At 37.5% G+C, this 23,993-nt stretch overlaps 1 protein-coding gene across 1 annotated transcript in view; it reads left to right on the top strand.

Annotated features, from left to right (window-relative positions):
* LOC131239117 (uncharacterized) overlaps positions 1–23,993 on the top strand; it is an 87,939-nt gene that overhangs the window by 36,321 nt on the left and 27,625 nt on the right. The window contains 6 exon segments of the mRNA XM_058236675.1: positions 17,085–17,150; positions 17,267–17,302; positions 17,664–17,710; positions 18,254–18,627; positions 18,701–18,893; positions 19,390–19,536. Of these exon segments, the coding sequence (XP_058092658.1) occupies positions 17,085–17,150; positions 17,267–17,302; positions 17,664–17,710; positions 18,254–18,627; positions 18,701–18,893; positions 19,390–19,536 (863 nt within the window).

The raw sequence follows: 23,993 nt of genomic DNA, 5'->3' as shown, positions 1-23,993 counted from the left end.
GGGGTACTACGGAGGCTGTCGGCACTGGATTCGACAATCGAGAATTTTATGAGCCCGGTTTCCGAGTTTGGGGCGTGACAACAGCCCCCTTGGAAGTTATCTCAAACTTGTTAGTTGATATGCAAGAGGAGTTCAAAGATGCATAGGGCTCTCTAGATGGATCTAAGGATCAAGGAAGACCTTGACTTGCTAGATTCTATCGAGGACTCTTAGTCTACCATGGTAGATATGGTCGTGGCTCAAGCTAAATTTGCCCAAAAGAAAGGTTGTTGAGGGTTGCGATGCATTAAGTGAGTAGGTTGGTGGGGGTTACCTTTGGGGATTGTATTGAAGATTATTATGCTCTTTCAATTTGTTAAAGATTGGGGTACCGTAATATGTCTGAGATTTATAGATGAAATCCAAAATCTTCCAAAGGTCATGGGGAACTTCTCAAACTGGCTTTGGATTTTAGTATGGTGTCTATCAATTTTATAGTCAGGCTGAGGAGAGGTGGGAGGGGTAGATCAGTTGCTAAATGTAGATTTTGTACCCGAGTCGTGAGCTCCTATTAAAAGGATTTTGAACCACATTATTATATCACAACTTTCAGACTTTTGTGGCCACTTGGTACATGAGGTCAAATAAATGTCATTCAGCCAAGTAAAAACAAGTCCCTTACAACAAAGACCCACAATCCTAAGATTCCTAGGAGATGATCTAAAAGTTACAAGAAAGTGAAGAAAAGCAATTAAGAGTAGAAGCCCACAACACCTCTTCCTAATCCTAAGGGGAAAGGAACGAAAAAGCAAAAGACATCTAATGTCATCTACTTTGTTTACAAAAGTATTGGCTATCATGCTTTTCAGTGCACCAACAGAAAGATAGTAATTTCTATCACCCAATACTTTATTTGTAGGCGTTTGTTCTGAAATCCTTTCGTTGATACTCAATCTAATAAGTAAATTTCGAATTCAAGCACAACAAAGAATGTGACAGGAAATTGTAGAAGACTCGAAAAATTTCATCCTATAGCCACTGGAAGCTACAAGGTGTACATAGGGAACACTGCCACTGAAGACGTGTTAAGGGTTGACATTGATCATCTTCATACACATCAAGTGAATAATAGTCATTCATAATACTCTTTAGTCATTAGATATATACAGGAGTTTGATCTTTGTTTTTAATTTGTTAAAAGTTGGTTTTGATATTCATTTTTCCAAAACTAAAGTACTTTCTAGACTTAATAATTGCATTTATGCATAGAGAAATTTAACATCATATTCATTATTCTAACCACAAATAGTGATGATGCATTTCTTACTTTATTTAATATGTTGAATGAATCAATTGTATTTGAATCCGTAAAATAACACGCGAGGTTAAGGCATACTAGAAAGAACCATATGATAAGACTAGCTTATTCGACTCTATTAGGCCCTTTATCTAGAATTGATTTGTCATTTTATAAACATTGTGTGTCCGAGAAAAATTCTAAGAAACTATTTCCCAAATCAAGTAGGTCTAAGTCTAAGTATCCATTATAATCCATTATGATATCTATGGACCCCTAAATGTACATGCTAGAAATTGATTCAAATTTTTGCACTACAAATATATGCATATATGATATATCTCATCTCACACAAATTGTGGCCCTTGAATGTTTTCTTAGATACAAAGTTGAAATTGAAAATCAACTAGAGAAAAAGATCTAAATCCTTAAATCTAATAGAAGTGGCGAGTATATGTCTGAAACATTCAAATCATACTATGAAAGTATTGGCATTATCCAACAGTATACCATGGCTTATCCTCTATAATAAAATGGAGATGCAAAGAGAAGAAGTAGGATACTATTGGACATACGATTATGGTACATGCTAATGTCTCTCCCACATTTTGGGGAGGTGTTGTTCACAACCACCTATGTTCTTAACAAAGTCATATAAATCCATTTCCAAGACGCTATATGAGATTTGGAATAGGAGGATTCCTTCTCTAACCGAACACGCCCTTAAGGATCTCTAAGATATGTTTTATTGCCCACTCTTAGGAGGTAAACTTGATAGTGAAATCATTAAATGTGTATTCATTAGGTACCCTATGTACTCAAAGGAATACGTTCTACTTCATGAGGACCATGGAGGTGGATTAAGATAGAATCTTAGAACATGACCTTCATTGAAGACAAATACCCCTTCGAAAAAAGCAAAAAAGTTAATATAAAACTTTCTGAAATTCCCAACACATCTCAAGAGAATGAGACCTTTGATTCTCACAATAGAGATTCTCCCATTATTCATTAGAATAGTGGGAGTACACTTTAGTATGCTTATGAATTGCGTTGAAGCAAAAGAGGATTAATTCTCCCATGATACTTCTAAATCAGGGTGAAGCATACTTTTTAAGTTGTGATTGACAATAATGAACCTGATTCTTATAATGATGCATTATCTTTTTTTCTAAATTCGATTGATTGGTAGCTATCATGAATAAAGAGATCGCATTCATGAAGGAAAATTAATTTTGGAAACTTATATATCTGTCACCCAATTGTAAAGTGATAGGGAATAAATGGGTACTCAAAACCTGTCACCCAATCGTAAAGTGATAGGGAAATAATGGGGACTCAAAACGAAGAGAGACAAATGGTACGATGGACAAGTACAAAGCATGATTACTTTTTAAAGATTTCACACAAATTAAAGGTGTTGATTATGATGAGATTTTTTTTTACCCATTTGCAAAATTTTTCTTAATGTGCATAATCTTGTTCATTGTTGCAAGTTTAGATCTAAGGTTGTATCAAACGGGTACAAAGACTATATTCATAGATGGTGATATAGATTGGGAAATATACATGCAACATCCCATCGGATATGTGCATAAAATTTTCAAAGAAAGTTTATAGGTTATTATGACCCATCTATAAGCTGAACCAATCTTCGAGGCAATGGTACATGAAATTACACTTAGACATCACCACCTTCGGATTCATAATGAGCAAAGAAGAACATTATGTATGCGTGAAGTAGTTTGAAAGATCTCTTCTAATATTAACTCTTTATGTATGTGTCATCTTTGTAGCTAGTAATGATATGCAATCGTTGATGACAACTAAAGATTGGCTTTTCTCGAACTTTGAAATAAAAGATATTGATAAAATTAACTTCGTCCTCGAGGTGAAGATCATTAAGGACCATTGTAAGAGGTTCTTGGGCTTGTCCCAAGTTACCTACATATTGAATCTATGGAGAAGATTACTAAGCTAGACAGGAAGTCGTGTCACTAGACTGATTCTAAGAAATTGACTGTCCTAAATAATCTATGCAATTATAGTAGGTAACTTAATGCATGCCATGCTTTGCAGTAGACTAGATATTATTTATATAGTTATAGTTGGCCATAACCAAAGGACTTGGGATATTCTAATTGGCAAGCCATCAGTGTATATTTTGCAATCTTTGAGGAACCAAAGACTTCATATTATGGGGGCACAAATCTTAAGCTTCAAGGATTTTCATATATGGCTTGGAGTAATGACCCGATGAGGGAAAATCATTTTAAAGCTGTGTATTTTTGCTTGGAAGAGGTGTCATTTCATGGTCAAGCAAGAGACAAACAGACACAACCCTTTCATCCATAAAAGCCGAGTACATTGCATGCAGTGCTACTATTCAGGAGTGTATATGGGTCTAAAGATTCTTCTAAAGTTTAGTGGTTGTACCGAGTATCCATAAACCCGATTCATTGAGGATCGACAACACTTTTGCCATTTACTTAGCAAACAACCCCAAGTACCACCAAAAGTTACACCGAGATTAAGTATCATTACATTCGTAAACAAGTGAGAGATAAAAAGGTTCTCTTCAGCTACATTAACACCAAAGAGATATTGGATCTCACGATGAAACCTATAGCTAGAGACTTGTTCCAGGTTCCATTAGGTAGATGGGATTGAGAAGAGCTTTTTTTAAAAAAAAAATCATGATTGAGCTCTCTAGGCTTTTTTTTCTTTCTTACAAACGAGGCTTTTGGGTGGGCACCACACAAAACACCAGGCCTCACCTATCATATCGGCTATTCAGAAAAACAGGGAATGGAGAAAAGCAAAAAGAAGTAAAATCCACCCAAAATAAAAAGCGAGCAAGGCTGAGAAATTCTCATGCAGACAGAAATCTGCAAGAATAAAGGATGCTCTAATTTTCCCTAGAGAAAGATGCTACGCAATCTGGAAAGGGAGAGTTAAGATTCTCTAACGGTTCCAATTCTAGTGTGGTCAAGGACAAGCTCCCCTCGGGGCATGAGGGGGATTGAGAAGAGCTTGAGCAATGTAGTCGTACACTTCTATAATTTACAATGTACCTTTTCTCTCTCCTTAATAAATGATTATCTTGAGCACTATTTTTTTACCAAATATGTAGATCATCAGCATTTACTTTGACATCTTTGGATATCTTTATCGTTGTCTGTAGGATGGTCATCCACTCTCTTGGGTAGACCAACCCTAAATGTACAAGAGAGGTACAATTGAGATGATCGATGTTCACAAATCAATGTGCGAACAACCTTATATTGTGAAGAATAGAGGATGAGGATACGAGTGATAAAATGTGATATCTACCTTTGGTCATAAGAAACTAAAGACGAGACTATTCAAAGTTGAAATAATTTATAGCTCAATTGCTTTCCCATGCAATTAACGTTGGCCTAATTGAAAAGTTAGGTTATGAGAGAATGAGATGAGTTATGCCTCACATATGATGACTAGCATATTGTAGACCCAAAATATGCATAGTATTGTCTACTTTATAGCGTGAATTGTAGCCACATTCATGAATAAAACTTGTACATCATGGTGGCCACTCAGAGCTCCAACCCGTTCTCAGTTGGAGACCAGCGGGAGTAGGACACAAGACATGCAAAACTTTCGCAGCTCCCAAAAAGATTTTAATGGTTGGCACTTAATCCTCACTTTGTGATCCACTTAAGTCTTAGCTTTGCATCATTTTTTAGATCATCCCATAAAATGATGTGAGAAAAGGGATGAACGGCGTGGATAAATCCCTTACATCATAGTGGGCCCCATACAAGGCGGGTGTAGGGCTCGTTCGAGAAGTAAGAACGACTAAAAACCGACCCCAATTAGGAACGACTTAAAACCATTTCTAAACCAAAGATTAGGCCATTCCTAAACAGCAATTTTGGTGTAGTTGACTTGGTCCTAATCAAAGCATTCTGTAGATAATGACTAGGTAAATTATATTGAAGTACATAATTGGTTGAAGATCACAAGGCAATTTGAGCAGGCCTTTTATTTGGTAGGTAACATCGATGAAGCTACCGCGAAGGCTATGAACTTGGAAGTGGAGAGCAAATTGAAGAAATGACTTTAAATCTGTGTACTGACCCCTAATCGAATTATTTGGGATTCAGAAGTGAAAGAAATTATTTTATCTACTAATAGTGGCCAAATTGGCGTATTACCAAATCACTCCCCTACTGCCACAGCCGTAGATATAGGTATTTTGAGAATACGCCTCAACGACCAATGGTTAACGATGGCTCTAATGGGTGGTTCCGCTAGAATAGGTAATAATGAGATCACCATTTTAGTAAATGATGCGGAGAAGGGTAGTGACATTGATCCACAAGAAGCTCAGCGAACTCTTGAAATAGCTGAAGCTAACTTGAGTAGAGTTGAAGGCAAGAGACAAGCAATTGAGGCGAATCTAGTTCTCAGACGAGCTAGGACATGAGTAGAGGCTATCAATGCTATTTCGTACTAGCCGTTGCATCAGAATAATCAAAAGAAGTTCTGTTTATACACCATATTTGGATTACTCCAATTGGATACAATCAATTGGAATCTGATGCAACGAACAAAAAAAAACAAATCTGAGTAGTGGGAGGATAATAGGGAAAAGATACAAAATCCATAAAAAAAAAGAAAAGAGGGTGGGTAGAAAAACTTATTAGATACCGGAGTCAATGGTATCTAATAAGTTCTACCTACTATTGGATTTGAACCAATGACTCCCGCCGTATGAAAGCAATACTCTAACCACTGGGTTAAGTAGGTTATTTATCATCACAAAGAAAAAAAAATGGGACCCATCACATCGGGAATTATAGATGGAATATGACTTCTAAGCAATACCAATCCTTGGCAGGAAACGTATCAGAGAGCTATCATGTGGGATTATGGAATATCTATCTTGACAAGAAATTATCTAGATGTTAAGATGTCTATGACAAGGGCTATAGCTCAGTTAGGTAGAGCACCTCGTTTACACGCGCGCCAATGCTTTTTCAGGGGAGTCCATCATTCAATCAACAGAATTGATCTTATTGAGAAATCGATGTCTTACTCCATGGATTCGAGGGAACAACAGCCTGACAAATATTTTGTTCGGTCCGATTCGGGTACCAATTCAGGTGCCAAATAGAACCCATCATTGATTTGATAATTGATAAGGTGAATATCCAGTCCATTCAATGCTAGGCATAATGAATATGAGTATAAGGACCTCAAAATAACCTCTTTTCGTCCTATGAACTTTAAGGTGTATGAAGTATCATATTTGACTCTTGGAGCGGAGCGATAGAGACTCCATTTAACGTCAGGTTGATCTAGGCCGGAGGCAGACCTACGTCAAGGTAACCCTTCTTTGAAACACTTTGGTATTGCTCCTGAATCAGAATACAAATAATGAATCAGAGCACATGGAGCCATCTCGTTATCTTCCTGTCAAGAAAAAATATGGTGAACGAGCTGATCTTTCTATCAGTTAATGAAAGAGCCCAATGCAAAAAAAATGCATGTTGGGTCTTTGAAACAGTTCGAATCATTTCGACAATAATCAGTTTGATCTGTTTTACCGAGAAGGTCTACGGTTCGAGTCCGTATAGCCCTATACTTTTTTGTATAGTTTTCATTTCCTAATTAATGCTTGCTTGTGGCTGGCCGGTTGATTGGTCCATAGAAATGGAATCATTCCCACATGCTCACGGAGATCGATTCCTCGGGGCATGAAAATGAAAACAAGAATTTATTCCAATGGATCCAATCGGATCATTTTCAAATCTCGGATAAACAAAGCCATTCTTCTTCATTAATCTTCGTGTGTGAATGACATACGACTTTTTCCTCTTTTCTTGTCCATGATCAAAGATTTAGTGATACACCTTTGCTTTGGTATACCCAAGTCAATTTATGAAGTCAAAATCATAATATGAGCCTGGCTAAAAACTCCAACCTGACCCAACCAAATCAAATCGAATAGTAAGTCACATGGATCTAGTACCTATTCTTGTTCTTGTATTTGTAAGCCGGAGTTTCAAAAACGAAGTTGGTAAGTTTCATTGTAAAATAGGCTTTTCTTCGTATAACCGGCCTGGCAAAACAAGTAGTTATTTTTCTATTTATGTACAATACTTATTTTTTTGTATTCCAATTTACTCCAGTCCAATTGCTCATCATTCCAATTCTATTGATGCAGACTTTATGCAAGAAGATTAGGGGCCATTTGAACTTGGATGAGTTAGGAATCCCCCAACTCATCACTTTTTGGTGGAACAACAACCCCAGTTTCAGAGATAATGACTTGGTCCTAATCAATGTTTACGCCCTCTTCTATTTTTATTTTTATAGAAGAGGGCGCAAACTTGGTCCTAATCAATGCTTGCGCCCTCTTCTATTTTTATTATCTACAGAATGCCTTGAGTTGAACTAATCATTGTATCGTGTAAATAGCTAGTTATGTATGTGATTCTTTATGTCCTCAACTACCCTCTTATGTAAGGGATGACGAGATCGAGTGTTTCTCCTTTAGTATATAATAATAAAGGTCCCCGGATCATACTAGACTTGGTTACATTAGGAAAGTAGCTTGATCGATTTTGGATTACATGTCCATGCGGGGAAGATCTAGTGACATCTACACTAAGTTTCTAGAGCTATTACACTTTACACACACTTGAAAATTTATCTACGAGATGGTATTAAGTTTTGATAAGGTTTTATAAATAATATTTTGCTGAAGAGTATATGTAGTATACTATTAATTTAAAAGGAGTTTTAAACCGATGTTTGTGAAATTTTGATTTTGATTTTTTTTTAATAAACTTGATGAGTTGGATAAGTGCATATGTTAGCCCAATATTCTAAATTGGGAGTTAACTCCATCGGTGGTCATGTGGATTAGGACAAGCATAACAAAGCTTAAGTTATTGAGTGCTAGTCAGGTGGACACTTATTATTCAAACTGAGATTGCACGTGGTAGGCCCATGGGCTGTGCAAGGAAGGTTGGCGGAGCTAAGGAATAAAGGCTATGTGCTAGAAGAATGGTGATTAGGACCAAATAAAAATTATTCCTTTTAAAAACACAATTGCTTAACTTAAACTAAAGTAGAAGTTAAACTAAGTAAAGCAATTTAACACTTAGGCTTTCAAGCCCTTAATGGGTCTAATCACATAGACTATAAGAGATCAAGCAATTAAGCAATTAGTTTATAAACATGATAGTGTACATGTGTGTGTGGGATGTGCTACCTATCTACTCTTAGAATTCATCTAATCATGCATACATTTAATTAAACATTCACCACTTAAGCATAATTAAACAATTGCTCTAATACAATCCCAAATACAGGCATGTATAGTGGTTCAGTTTCCCTACTCCACTCCCGGCGGACCCACTCAATCCATGAATGTACTGGATTTCATTATCGGAGTTTTTATATCAAGTTCGCCTCTAACCTTTACAGCCCTACACAAGGACCTTAGCGTACACTTCCGTCGGAGGCTCTCACAAGAGACTTACGTGGTTTTCTATAAGCTCACCACGAACCTCGATCTTAGTCTAAGAACCTACATTTACTCTCGCCGGAGGCTCCTATGGAGACTAACATGTACACACACGTGTCCAGTGGATTCGTCCCTACACAAGAGCCTAGGTCATACACAAGAACTTATTCGAGTTTGGGTCGCAAACTCTTACCATCAATCTTACACAAGGAAAAAGAATATACGTGGACTCTTACAATTGATAACTTACTTGTCGGATTGAGCCCCTTTTATAACGCTGTCTAGGGTTGCATGATCGATGCTCTCTAGTGCTTCAATCAGCTCCCCTTTGCTCTCCCGATTATGATATTGATGCATTGCCAATGCTTCAGCTCCAGTGATCAACCATCTTGCATAAGATGCTCCTTTGAGGTGACCAAGATGATAGGAAGTTAGTAGAATCTCCTAAAACTAATGAAAAGTTGTAATTCCTAGATATTCACCTAGATGGATCTTCTAGAGGATTTAGACAATGGTATGCTTATAAAGGTTGAGTCTACTCTCTAGAAAATGGTGGAGTTCAACATCTTCAAGGTGGAAGTTGGAATCCTCATTAAAATGTTAAACTTAAAGAAGTTGACTTAGAACTCATTGCATTAGAGGTTTGGGATGAGGGATATGATCATGGACTCACCTGAGCTTCTCTTACACCAAAAACCCATCAAATTTCTCAAAGACCGGATCTTCTATAAAAAAGAATCGAGTTCCAACGATCATAAAACGGGCAGAAATTGCTAGCAATCAACTTGTTGACCCAAGGCTTTGACCTGTCAAAATTTTCACTAACACAATATTTTTTACGATCCACTTTTTTCCACTTTCAATCTGTCGACCCTCATTTTCGACCAGTCAAACTTGACCTTTGACCTGTCGAAATGGTCCATCTATGGGTTGAAAATTTCAGGATCATTTATTTTCTTTTTGTCCTGATTTTGGCCATTTCGACATCTAAAGCCAGTCTTAGGATGATCAATTTAAACTCCTATGGCTAAGGGGTGATCAATAAGGCTTACTTATAAAGTTAATGATCATCTGGAGGTTCAAAGGTTGTTGTTTTGGGTCAAGGGTTAGGGTCACCGAGGCACCTCATATAGATGTTATGTTCCTTGATGCTCATGTCTTCTTGTATCTTTGGTCTTCAGCTTCTGAAGGCTCAACTAATTGCACAACAAATGGACTTACATGATTGACAAACAAAGCGCACAACTCAGTAAATTAACAATCTCCCCCTTTGTCAATTACATGACAAAAACTTAACCTAGACCATGTCATGGTCCATACCAATAACATACCAAAACAACTCAAAATATTATATGTCAAATTACAAATGATTTACAACTCAATACAAATAAGATATGAAACACTCGCATAACTCCCCTATAATTGCTCCCCATATCTAATCAATTCTTGTAACAACAAACCAATCTTGCAAAATAGAATTAAACTTTTTTGTGGGACTTGATCTTTCTCCCCCTTTTGTTAGTATTTGACAAAGAGTTAAGTTCCACTAAATATATTAATAAAAACATAATCTGAATAAACTCTACATGTCATGGATTTATCACTTATAAGGCACATACTAATAGAGGATTAAACGGTGCATATAAACATTAAAAACATGGAGCATGCTTATAGTCATTTAAAAGATATGTCATTTAAATTAGGAATGACCAATGATAATTTAAGCTAAAAACATGAGATACCAAAAATTCATCAACTCGAAAGCTTAAACTACCAAAAAGAATGAGGCTTAATCCACAGATTTAACTATTAAGCACAAGATGGGGCTGGATCTTCTGATTTTCTATTCAGCCTATGAGGACCTTCTAAGGTCACCTACTTGAGGTGTTATGGTCTCCCATATCTCTAGGGAGGGATATTGTGGTGTAGGCCATTAAGACATGTAAGTGACTAAGTGTAATACCCCGAACTTTTCAATACCCGAGTATTGAAAGCTCTTGAGTGTTACTATGAAATTTACCTTATTATGTACATGTGTACGATACCAATCTAACTATCCTAGCCTTTCATTCATTCTCCAAGATGAATTTGACCGTTGAGAATAATCTCCATTCATAGATTAACCCATCTGACCGTTGATTTTGAGATAGAATCATCATATACCCAAGTATTCTCACTTGTCCATCATAACCAACCATTCAGTCAACTTTCACCGCTAGGTAAAGATATCTGACCGTCCACTCTGAGTTTGGACTACCTGATTATAGTAAACTAGCTAATTGATCTCAGCATCCACTCGTACACATATCAAATTGAGATTCTGATCCATTCATCTTGTTCACCACCTATGAATATGCTTAACCTACCATCAAAACTATAATCTAAGAAACTTATACACGTGAACAAGTCACTTGAATCTAACGGTATATATGTTTTACCTCTTGACCACTCCAAAAACCCACTTGTGATCATCCGTTTACAAAACTGACCATACACCCACTTACATACATGATTAGAGTACTAACCATCAATTTTTTCTATTTTTAACATGTCATCTGACCATCCATTATGTTGGTTGATATATGTACATTCTCCCTTAATTAGTTTAGTGAATAATTTCTTATTCATAATGATTTAGATATAAGTTCTTTTTTAAGAATTACTTAGAAATGTGCTTACAAATATGTAGAACTATTAGATTTTCCAAAACTCTCATATCAGCAATAATTACGAAAATGCCATTAACCTAGACCCCTAAATTCTAGATCACATGGTTCTCATGATCCATTTGATGTGAAATTTTATACCATGGCTATGTATCATAAATTAATCATACATGTCAAATTCGGCCCTTAGATCATTGTAAAAGTGACCTGATTGACAAATTAGTCTCGTAACCGTTGATTTTGGTATCCATCGAGTGAAGAAACCTTGTGGGTAGTTGTAGTAGGATATTTTCCTTCATATGAATGACTTTGATTGCCCATAATATGGACCAAGTGTGAAATATGAAGACCCCACTTTGGTAGGCTTTTCCTTAGGCGCGAAGTTATCCTATAAGGCTTACCAACTCCATATAAATCTGGATCTTCCGATTTAACCACTTCCTTTCGTCCATCGAAACTCATATTTGGACCACACTCTGGTCTCATATGATTACGTGGTTATACAAAATTTAGGCTCCGATCTATGATCCTACACCATTGAAGGTTGAAGCCAGTTCCTTTATTTTGGTACAAAATGTGAAATTTTATATTTATGATTTTTTCACCATCGATCAACCACCAAATTTTGTCTAACAATTTGCTTATCCTGACTACATATTGTTACCAAAATTGGGCCTTGATCATTAAGTGTGGATCATTAATTGAGATCAAGTTCGTTTTGGGACCTGTTAGGAGAATTTCAAGATAGGCCAATCTAAATTTCAGATCACCAAGAAAATCATATACCCTAGCTCTATTTGACGACCCTGACACAATGGACGAATTAGATTTAAAGAAAGATCGTCAGAAAATGGAAAATTGGAGAAACCCAATCCAAGTGGGATGTGAAACACACCCCTCTCACATGCCCACTCTTTTTAAAACGGAGTGTGCTCTTCCCTCTCCACTCACACGCCCAATCTCCCAACGCCCAAGGAAAAAGAGAAAAAGAAAGAAGGAGAAAAAGAAAGAGAGAGAAAGGGAGAGAAAGAGAAAGAGAAGGAGAAGCCTAGACGACCTCGTCATTCTCTATATGTATGGTGTCTCCCTCTTGCTCAAGCGATGTCGTGATTCATGTAGAAACTTTTCATGTAGAAGCTTTCCTACATGGATATCTACCTAGGGTTTAGATCTAAGGCTAAGGTGAGAGATTCCTTTAAGCTTACCTTGGTTTAAGTTGATATGATTTATCTTGCCTTTTACATGCTTTGCTTTCATGTTACTATAATGCTTTCCCTGCAATTGTTTAATTTACCACTAACAATTATTTATCCCTTGGGAATTATGGTTAAGGTATAATTTTAATTATGCGTGATCCTTATTGATTTATCTAGGGCGATGGATACAAGCCTTGCCCTTACCTTTATTAATTTCGTTGAATTAGCCCTTGCTACTCTCCTCTTTGTTGAGTTAGCTATTTCTATTCTCCTCTTTTATTATGTTAGCCTTGTGCTACCTCCCGTTGAGGCTTAGGCATATGTCTTGGAATTTCAAAACTCGCATGATTCAATTTATCTCTCTATCGATGCAAGTGACGTATTTGAGGTATCACGGCTAGTATTCAAATATTTATCGTGAACGTAATGCATTTCGGGTAGCAGTCCTCTTGGTCAGCACGTAATTCCATGGGTTGGTTAGTGTGGTGCACGATCGATGTAAGTAAATCGTCATGCGTGTTACATCACTTTTCGGGATTGGATGTCGCAAATAGTCGCTATATGAACACATCGTGTCACTTAAATCCCTTACTCGCGTTGTTGTGTCGCCTTGAGATGTTTGCATAAATCCACGTTAACGTTAGACACGGCGGCGAATATCCGTAGTTATGAGATGCGGGGCGAGTCGAGTTTTTTATGAATTATATTCCACATTGTAATGATCACTACGTATGATAAGCCACACACACTTTGCTAGGCATGCATTCATGTAAATTGGTTACGCATGCTAATACCTCTCGTTGTGGTGGAGTGCGTGACATATCAGAACCCTTACATTACTTCATAAATCTCTTAAATTACTGTTAATCTTAAAGGATAACTATCACTATGAGTAGGGCGTTGACCCTCTCTAATCGTACAGATGATGCAAGTGATGCACAAATTGAAGACCTAGAGGACTATCTCATTATGGAAGATTATGCTGAAAGAATAATAAGATAGTTTTTATGATTTAGTTTTATATTTCCGTTACAAACTCGATAATGTAATAAGTTCTCATTGAGAGGGCATTTGATAATTTGTTGAATTCTTTTACTCTAATGAAATAATAAATAGAATTGATTTTATTCTCGTGAATTGTTACATTCATGAATGTAACTAGATGTGATTATGATGAAAAAAAAAGGTGCGATTTTTGAAGCATCCAATTTATACATTATTATCACTCGAAATTCTCGGGCACGAATATGTACTCTGGCCGTGGAAATTTTTGGGATGTTACAATAAGGTCTTCAACACTAGAAGAGTCTTCTAAAGCATATTCAAACTCCTCCGTATCATCCCATGTTGTCTCCATAGCCTTGCCTTTGGATCCTGTTTTGCTAGAGCACTTGGTGGCAATATGTAACCCTCATAATTGTAGCATTAGACTTGCTTAGATGGTTTAACAGATTTGCCTTTATGATTCTCAACCATATTGTCCTTCTTGTCAAAACTCTTCCATCTACTAAACTTGAGAAATTTCTTAAATTTTCTAGATAATTCCTCATCATCATCATCACTATCACTTTTAGGTTAAATAACTTTATGCCTATGTGAATGCCTATGAGATGTTTTGAGGACAACTAATTTCTTTCTACTAGAGGGACCCTTAAAGTATACTTCGAATGTTTGTAGGGAACCGAAGACTTTTTTCACTTTCATCTCATCTATATTTCTACACTCTTCTATCAAGGTTATTTTGGGAGTGAACCTATCCGGTAGGAATCTAAGTATTTTCCTATATATGCACCCTTCTGGAATCCTCTCCTAAACCTCACATGGAATTGCAAATATCATTAATTTTCAAATAAAATTCTATGAAAGTTTCTGACTTCCATTTTAGTGTTTTCGAAATGGGTCATTAAAAGTTAAAGCTTCAATCTCTTTTCTATGCTAGTTCCCTTATGAGAGACATTCAATATATCCCACGCTTCCTTCCCCGTTTCACATGTGCATATACATTTAAATTCATCGGGGGAAACCACATAGTAAATAGCATTAAGAGCTTTGGCATCATAGGTATACCGCGCTCTCTTATCGACACTCCATTTGATTTTATCTTTAGGAGTGCGAATGGTTCTACTATCAACCATGACTTGTTCCATGGGGATCGTCCATCCTTATTCGACAATAACCCAAACCATAGGGTCAAGGGATCCTAGAAAGACCATTATCTTAGTCTTCCAACGGGCGTAGTCAGACCCATCAAAATATGGTGGTCGTGTGACGGCACACCCCTCTTGGGTATACATCATTCTTAAGCCCCTTAGATCAACTCAAGGCAGTTAAGCCCTGTAAGAGCTACCCACTCTGATACCAATTGAGATTGCATGTGGTGGGCCCACGGGCTATACGCGGAAGCTTAGTGAAGTTAAGGAAGCTTTGCGAAGTTAAGGAATGAAGGATATATTGTAAAGGGTAGTGATTAGAACCAAATAAAAATTATGCATTTTAAAAACACAATTGCTTAACTTAAACTAAAGCGGAAGTTAAACTAAGTAAAACAATTTAACTAAAGCGGAAGTCAAACTAAGTAAAGCAATTTAACACTAAGGCTTTCAAGCCCTTAATGGGTCTAATCACATAAACTATAAGAAATGAGGCAATTAAGCAACTATTCTATAAACATAATAGTTTATATGTGTATGGGATGTGCTAACACAGGCATGTATAATGGTTAAGTTTCCCTACTCCACTTCCGGCGGACCCACTCAACCCATGAGTGTACTGGATTTCATTATCGAAGGTTTTAAATCAGGTTCACCTCTAACCTTTACAGCCCTACACAAGGACTCTAGTGTATAATCCCACCGGAGGCTCCCGCAAGCGACTTATGTGGTTTTCTATAAGCTTGCCATGAACCTCGATCCTAGTCTAAGGGCCTACATTTACTCCCGCTGGATGCTCATATACAGACTAATAGGTACACACGTGTCCGGTGGATTTTGCCCTACACAAGAGCCTAAATCCTACACAAGAACCTATTCGAATTTGGGTTATAAACTCTTACCATCAATCCTACACAAGGAAAGAGAGTATACATGGACTCTTACAATTGACAACTTACTTGTCAGATTGAGCCCCTTTTGTAACGCTGTCTAGGGTTGCACGATCGATGATTACATGTGCTTCAATCAGCTTCCCTTTGCTCCCCCAATCATGATGTTGATACATTATCAATGCTTCAGCTCCAGTGATCAACCACCTTGCATAAGATGCTCCTTCGAGGTGACCAAGATGATAAGAAGTTAGTAGAATCTCCTAAAACTAATGGGAAGTTGTAATTCCTAGATATTCATCTAGATGGGTCTTCTAGAGGATTTAAACAATTGTATGCTTATAGAGGTTGAGTCTTCTCTCCAGAAAATGGTGGAGTTTAAGCACATCTTTAAGGTGGATGTTGGAATCCTCATTAAAATGTTAATCTTAAGGAAGATGACTTAGAACTCATTGGATTAGAGGCTTGGGATGAGGGATATGATCATGGACTCACCTGAGCTTCTATTGCACCAAAAACCCATCAAATTGCCCAAAGATAGGATCTTTTATATAAAGGAATTGAGTTTCAACGGTCATAAAATGGGCAAGAACGACTGGCCATCGACCTGTTGACCCGAGGCTTAAATCGGTCGAAAAGTCCTTTAACATGTCGACCCAAGGCTTCTACCAATCAAAAATTTCAATGGCATATGGTATTTTTTGTTGTCCAGTTTTCACCACTTTCCTCAATGAAAGGAGATAGCCATGATTAACCATGAAAAGCACATGATCCAATATTGTAGCACCAAGTCCTGCATGGCACTCCTTGCTTTGGCTTTGACTACTTCGGCTGAAGATGAGCACACCTTCTTCTTTTTTTTCTTTTTTCTTTTTTTCTTTTTGCTGATTCCATCTTTCATTTTTATTTTCAAAACTGCTCTTTGTTTTCACAACTTTTTAAGTAGGAAAAAAAAAGGATGGCATTACAAACCAGTTTGGAAATTATTAAAAAAATTCAATAGCATTGGTAAAACATTGAATCATCTCCATGGCTTCTGCAAATTTCTCTTTGGGCAGTGCACCTCAAGGAAAAAGTTTTACATTGCCATTATGGTGGGGCTGTGATCATCTGTTCTCATGGCTGCTGTACACAGTTTCTTTATGTGAAGAGAACAATTCTCCAATCTCTTGAACTTTGGATGTCCCTTTTTTTGGAAAGTTTGACAAATGCTTCTAAATATGCATCAACTTTAGTTGCATTTTGTTTTTTATAAACTTTGCCATTGTGAGTCTCTAAAGGATCTCTTCCATGTAATTCTGCTTAACATGCCATACTTTTGCCAGAATTTTCTTCATTTTCTTCTCAAGAACATTTATTGACATTACAATATAATGATTGCATGCAGTGATATGTCTTACAATAATTTTACACCAGGAAACAATGAGGCATCTGAGTGTCAACAAAATGGAGTGTAAGAACAGTTGTTTATTTTTGTTTTTATTTTTTGTTTTCCTCTGTACTTCCACCTTTATGTGGCATCTCATGTTCTATTTTCCTACGAATTAACTTCTTTCTGTATCTGTACAGCAACTTGTTCAAAAGCTCCTTTGTTGGGAACAATAAGTAAGTTCCTACATGTGTTTTCGTGAAGCAGTAATATTATCGACTGTTTGGGTGGCGGCAAATCCTGACATTTTTCAATTTCTTATTCAAAGGGATTTGAATCCAGAAAAAATTGGGCTTTAGGTTTGTTCCAAAAAAATCTCTGACAGGGGTGGAAACATGTTAAAATTTTGCTCTTTCGCAATATATTTCATTACCTCTCCTGTTCAAAATGAAATGGATAGTTTATCCTATCCGAATCATGTGGTGCCACCCGGCATGCAATCAAGCCCTTACTGCTTTGGTCAATTTGAACTCACAAAATAATCTTTAATATGATCTCATGATGCCAACATGTTCTTGATTGCATATGACGATATAGAAGTGGAGATTTTCAATGTTCAAGCAAGAAGTTCCATTGTGAGCACCGTAAGTATGTAGTTTTGGCATCACAACATTTTGTAACCTCAAAATTCTCTTATTCATAAATTTAAAAAAAAAAAAACAAAAAACTGTCCTGGCTTGAGATTGTCCTCTTTGACAATTCTTTTAACTTTTGCATTTCATGTCATCCATAATCGGAATAACAGAGAGCCTAGTTTCATTAGAGAGGCCAAACAATCAGACATTTCACGTTTTGTGAAAGAAATCCCTGTAGGATGATAAAATTGGGGAAATTATAAAGGAGCCGATGTTTACTACAAATTTCTCAGGTCTTCAAATCTATTATTTGAGGTTTAGTCTCATTTGAAGTGACAATACATAAAGGTTAACCATTCAAGAAGACTATATATGCCAATATATGTGCATCTTCTCTCATTTGAAGTGGCCCTTTTGTAAATTTAGAAACTTCAAGGCAGTTGAAATCTGTTGATCAGTTAAATTTGCTTCTCATTTTTGTTGCAGTTTTCTTTTTCCTTTTTTTCTGTCTAACCATCTAATGATTGCTAATCTGTTCTCTCTTTGTGGCAGGTAATTATTGGTTGTATATAAACTGTGGTGGAAAGGAAGTAAAAGTTGGCAAAAACACTTATGATGAAGACCTAGATAACAGTGGCTCTTCATATTTTCACCGTAGTAAATTCTGGGCATATAGCAGCACAGGATACTACCCAGATGCCAGTAAGTCTGAAGATGGGTATATAGTACCAAGTAAAGAGACTGTCAATGCCTCCAACCCAGAATTGTACAAAATGGCACGTGTTTCTCCCATATCCCTAACTTATTATGGATTCTGTATGGGCAATGGGAGTTACAATGTGACACTCCACTTTGCTGAGATATCCTTCTCCAACAACAAAAGCTATACAAGCCTCGGAAAGCGCATTTTTGATGTTTATATTCAGGTAGTCAATCTCAGTATTGAGATATTTTATGCCTGTCTGTAGAGTTTGGATTTAATTAAATTTGTTGCTACAGGAAAAACGGGTCTTAAAGGATTTTAACATTGAAGATGAAGCACATGGTGCTTTTAAACCAATAGAGAGGACATTTCCCGCAAATGTGACTGACTCCTTGGAGATCCGCTTCTATTGGGCTGGAAAAGGTACACAAAGCATCCCCACCAGAGGAGTCTACGGTCCTCTCATATCAGCTATTTCAGTGGTTCCCGGTATGTCATGTATTTGTACCAGCATCTTCTCATTGTTTATGGTTTCAAGTATACTGATCCTCATATCTGACTCAAGTAACATAAATCTTATGTGGTATCCTTTACATTGATACTTTCCCATATCTTACGGATTTTATTTGTATGGGGTGGTGAACTTTGCCTGACTAGTATTTCACCTCGATCAAAAGATAGACAAATGATTATTATTATAAGCTGAAATTATGTAAGATATTCTTTTGTTTCTTAAATATAAACATATAAATAATTAGGGAAAAAGGTTATAATCAAAGTCCTTATTGGAAAAGCGAATCCAGTTTGGTAGCAGGTTGAGTTTGGGTAACAGATCTGGACAAATTGATCAGCCTTGTGTATCTAATTTCTGAAATTTTGGCACACTTATGCTATTTGACTTGGCTCACTCAAATTCTGTTTCAGGAATCATCTTAACATTTCCATTCGATAACCGTGGTTTTCTTCATATTTTTTCTGCATGCAGATTTCATACCTCCCACTGAACGTGGCAAAAAGATTTCTACTACTGCAGTGGTTGGGATTATAGCTTCTGTATTATTCTTTATTTTCTTGGTTTTGGGTATCCTCTGGAGGAAAGGCTGCCTGGGAAGCAAAACTGCAAGGGATGAAGGTGAAAATGAATCCAACTACGTTAATAAGTCTTTACCTAAAATATAATTCAACCAAGTCGAATGACCCACCATGGTTATGTTAACCCTGAACGCCCACATTTACTTTCTGTCTTACTGATTATGGCCAGATTTATATTTCATTCTGCAAATAGTTTATTCTATATTAGTCCATGAAGTGCTTAGCTTTCCCATATACTTGTATGCTTTTTTGCTTTTGAGCAAGAAAAAAAAAATGTTAAAACAAATAGGACAAGGTCCCAATACAACTGGGCAAAAAATGCAACCACTGACCAATGTTCTTGGTATCACTGATATTACCAATACATATCACAGATGTTATTGGTGGGTCAACAATACAGATACTGATGGAAATAAAATTTGCAAGATATCGTCGATAATATCGCCAATATTATTGCATGTACTGATGATATCGCAAGAGGCAGAATCCCTTCAAAAAAATTATTGTATGGTTGATATCATGCGTTGTTATCCATATTATTGACAATACCGGTGTTAATACCTATGAAATTCCAGAAAATAAGAAACCAAATGAAAAAAAAACATTTTTTTTTTTTTGTTTTAGGATTGTTCCTACGGTTGTCAGAATTACTGTATTATGTAATGAGTCTGAAATTCCAGAAAATTACAAAACCTAAAAAATGATTTTATTTTATTTTTTTCAATTTTTTTGGGGGTCTCCTTCCAATTGGTGTTTAGAATTACTGCATCATGTAATAAGTCCCCTTTGACTATCTCCCAGATGATTTGCAAGAAGGAAATGGGGAAACCATCTGGTCTTGGGGTTTTGTCCCTTCCTAGAGATTTGACGGCATCAAATACCTCTCTTCTTCAACTAGTCTTTCCACCCAAGTTGCTTCTGCTTCCCCTATCCAATCAAATGCTATATTGCTTAATGTCGACCAACTCCACTCATCCCCCTTGAGAAGGCATTTGTAAAAAATCAATAATCTTTGCACATATTTCCTCTTTTCTTTTTGTTCCCTCCACCATTAGATTATGTATATGATTACTTATCCTTCTAGCATTTGCTATGCCATGGAAGTATCTTGTATCTCTATCACTTTCCTTTAACCGAGCAGTCTGTGATTGTTGCCTCCACTTGATTTCTTCTTCTATTAAAAACTTTTCCAACTCTTGACAAGGGAGTCTATGAGCACATTCCCCTTCGGATAATGTTACTTACTCCTTTTTTGTCCAAATCTTTAATAGAGTTCAAGATGTTTCTTTTCTCATCCTCCTTTGTAGCATGTTTTCTTTGTAGCATGCCTTTATTTTCACCTTTAGAAGCCTGTTGTAGACAGGCCACATGCCTTGCCTTGTAAAGCCGATTCTATAGATAGACAATGTATAAATAGAAGAATTTGTATTTATCATTTTACCTTGTATAGTCATTGTAGAACTCCTATAAATTCAACCCTTTGGGGTTGTCTCAAATACAGAAAAGAAAAGGATAATCATTTTCCTCAAAGCCTTCATTGTTTTTGCTTTGTTTACATGGTATCAGAGCAATACCGATCCTAGTCCGGCATCTTCTTCATCACCGACACCACCATCTGTCAGATCCGGCTCCTCCCCTGTCAGATCCGGCCCTCACGAAGCTCGTCCCTACTCGTCCGCATGCCCCTGCTTGTCCCTACTCAGGTCCGATCGTCCCCTGCTCGTCCGCATGTCCCTTGCTCAAGTCTGCTCGTCCCCTGCTCGTCTGCACGTCCGTGCTCGTTCGCAGGCCTGTCCGCACGTCCTTACTCGTCCAATCATCCCCTGCTACATGACCCTGTGCACGCACCTGCTACAAGTCCCTGCGTACGCACCTGCTGCATCATCTTCTGCTACATTCGATCCTTACTCCCTCTTCTTATCGTGCTGCATCTGCATCATCTCCTGTAACATACCCTGATTTGTTGCATCATCTGCTACATCATCTGCACGTCCTGATCTGTTAGTCTGTTGCTCTTTTGCTAGTTGCTGTTCTGGTCTGTGGCTGCAAGGTACTTTCTTCTTTAACATCGTTTTTTTATCTCGTCCTATGTATGGATAAAGACTCCCGTACAGAGGCCCTACGATGTAGTTTCAAGGGCACCAACTACAATCTATGGGCCATCCACTTTCAAAGTTTTCTCAAGGGTCGAGGTTTGTGGGGACTAATTGATGGATCTGTTACTATCCCCGCTTCCACCAATGCCGACAAAATGGTTAATTGGGAAATGAAAAATGGACGGATTATTACCTGGATTCTTGATTCGATCGATCGATCAATAGCTGTTGGCCTCACGCCACATCGCACTGCTAAGGTTATGTGGGATCATCTTCAGACAATATATCAACAGAGTAATGCGGCTCGGTTATACCGCCTGGAACATGATTTGGTTCACCTTACTCAGGGTGACAGAAGTATTCAAACTTTCTACTCTAAAATGGTTACAATTTGGATAGAGATGGCTATGATGGATCCAAAATTCCCAAATGACTTTAAAATATTCCACACAATGCGCGAGAGTGCGCAAGTTAGACAATTTCTTATGAAACTACGTCTGGAATTTGAACATTACAGGGCTGCTCTACTGAACCGTTCAACTCCTTTACTGAATTCGGTTATTAATGATTTATTAGCCGAGGAACAACGACTGCAAGTCCTCTCTCAAGGGATATCTCAGGGACCATCTGACCTAACACTTACTGTATCCACCTCTGGACCAAATCGTGGTTCCAATACTTTAACTTGTTGCGGTTGTAACAAAGTAGGACATGTCGTCGCTCAGTGCAAAGATTGGTGCACGTATTGTTAAAGGACTAGTCATGGTATTCAGGACTGTCGTTCACGTGCCTACGGATCCTCATTAGGCCGTGGACGTGGTGGTCGAGGTCGTTGCCGTGGTTATGTTCTTTTTGCTACTTCTGCGACTACTTCCGAGCCTTCTGTTAGTGATACTGCATCCACTGGTTCTGTTGAAGGTCTTTCCTCACCTTTGACTCCTGCGATGCTCCAGCAGATTGTGCAGGCCCTTTCTGCGGCCGGTATGTCAAGTATCACCTCATCTTCTCCATGGTTCTTCGATTCCGGTGCTTTAAATCATATGATTGGTGATGTCTCACATCTCCGCAATACTCGTCCCTACATTGGCAATCAGGCTATTTCTACTGCAGATGGCACTAAAATACCCATACAGTCCGTTGGTTCCTTAACTTTCTCTCCTTCTGACCATCGCCAGTTTACCCTTCATGCTGTGTTTCATGTCCCTAAACTCTTCTCAAATTTAATTTCTGTTGGTCACCTTACATCCAATAACTGTTTAGTCATCTTTCTTCCAAATTATTGTTTTGTGCAAGATCTGGCAACGGGGAAGGTACTTGGGAAGGGCAGGCGGCATGGATGTTTGTACGTGCTGGACTTTCACTCATCCATTACTCCAGCTCATTGTTTCTTCTCTCATTCTTCCTTGGATATTTGTTCGGCAAATGAAATGTGGAAACTCTGACACTTTCGCCTGGGTCATCCTCATTCTGATCGTTTGATTCAGCTCTTTTCTTTTGGCATGTTAGGGAATATTTATCTTAATAAAAGTGATTTGGATTATTTTTGTTCTTCCTCTTGCCTTTCAAAAAGTAAGTGTATTCCCTTTCCTCTAAGTACTACAAAATCATCATCTATATTTGAACTGGTGCATATGGATGTCTGGGGTCCTTCTCCAATTATGTCTCTTTCTGGACTACGATATTATGTTATATTCATTGATGATTTCACTCGTTACACCTGGATTTACTTTTTGCACTCTAAGTCACAGGTGTTTGAAAAATGCAAAATATTTCATTCTATGGTACGCACTCAATTTCGAGTGAAAATTCAAATTCTCCGCTCTGACTCAGGGGGAGAGTATCTCTCCACAAATTTTCGTACATATCTTAAGGGTCACTGGATTACTCATCAGACCACTTGTTCTGATACTCCACAACAAAATAGGGTGGCTGAAAGCAAAAATCGCCATATTATTGAAACTGCCAATACCTTAATGACAGCTATGAGTGTTCCTCGTTCCTTCTAAGCAGAAGCTATGATGCATTCAGTCTACTTGACTAATCAGTTGCCAACCACAGTTTTGAATAGTAAATCTCCCTACTTTATTCTCACCGGTTCTCTTCCTACATATTCCACATTTCGTGTTTTTAGTTGTGTACGTTATGTTCATCTGGCATCACGTGAATGTAAAAAACTTTCTCCAAAATCAGTAAAATGTATGTATTTGGGATTTGGAAAAACTCAGACGGGTTTTCATTGCTATGACCCGGTCTCTCGTCGTGTACGGGTATCACGACATGTTGTTTTTCTTGAGCATATTGTCTTCCATTCATCTGGTCCTCCTTCGCCCACACCAGACTCTCCTGCTCTTACTATTTTTCCTGACATTCCGGTTGCGTCGAGTCCACCTCCTTGTCCATT

The sequence above is a fragment of the Magnolia sinica genome, chromosome 3, assembly GCF_029962835.1.
Source record: "Magnolia sinica isolate HGM2019 chromosome 3, MsV1, whole genome shotgun sequence".
Taxonomy (NCBI): Eukaryota; Viridiplantae; Streptophyta; class Magnoliopsida; order Magnoliales; family Magnoliaceae; genus Magnolia; species Magnolia sinica.
The sequence above is the reverse complement of the archived record's forward strand: the minus strand, read 5'-3'. Positions and strand labels throughout refer to the sequence as shown.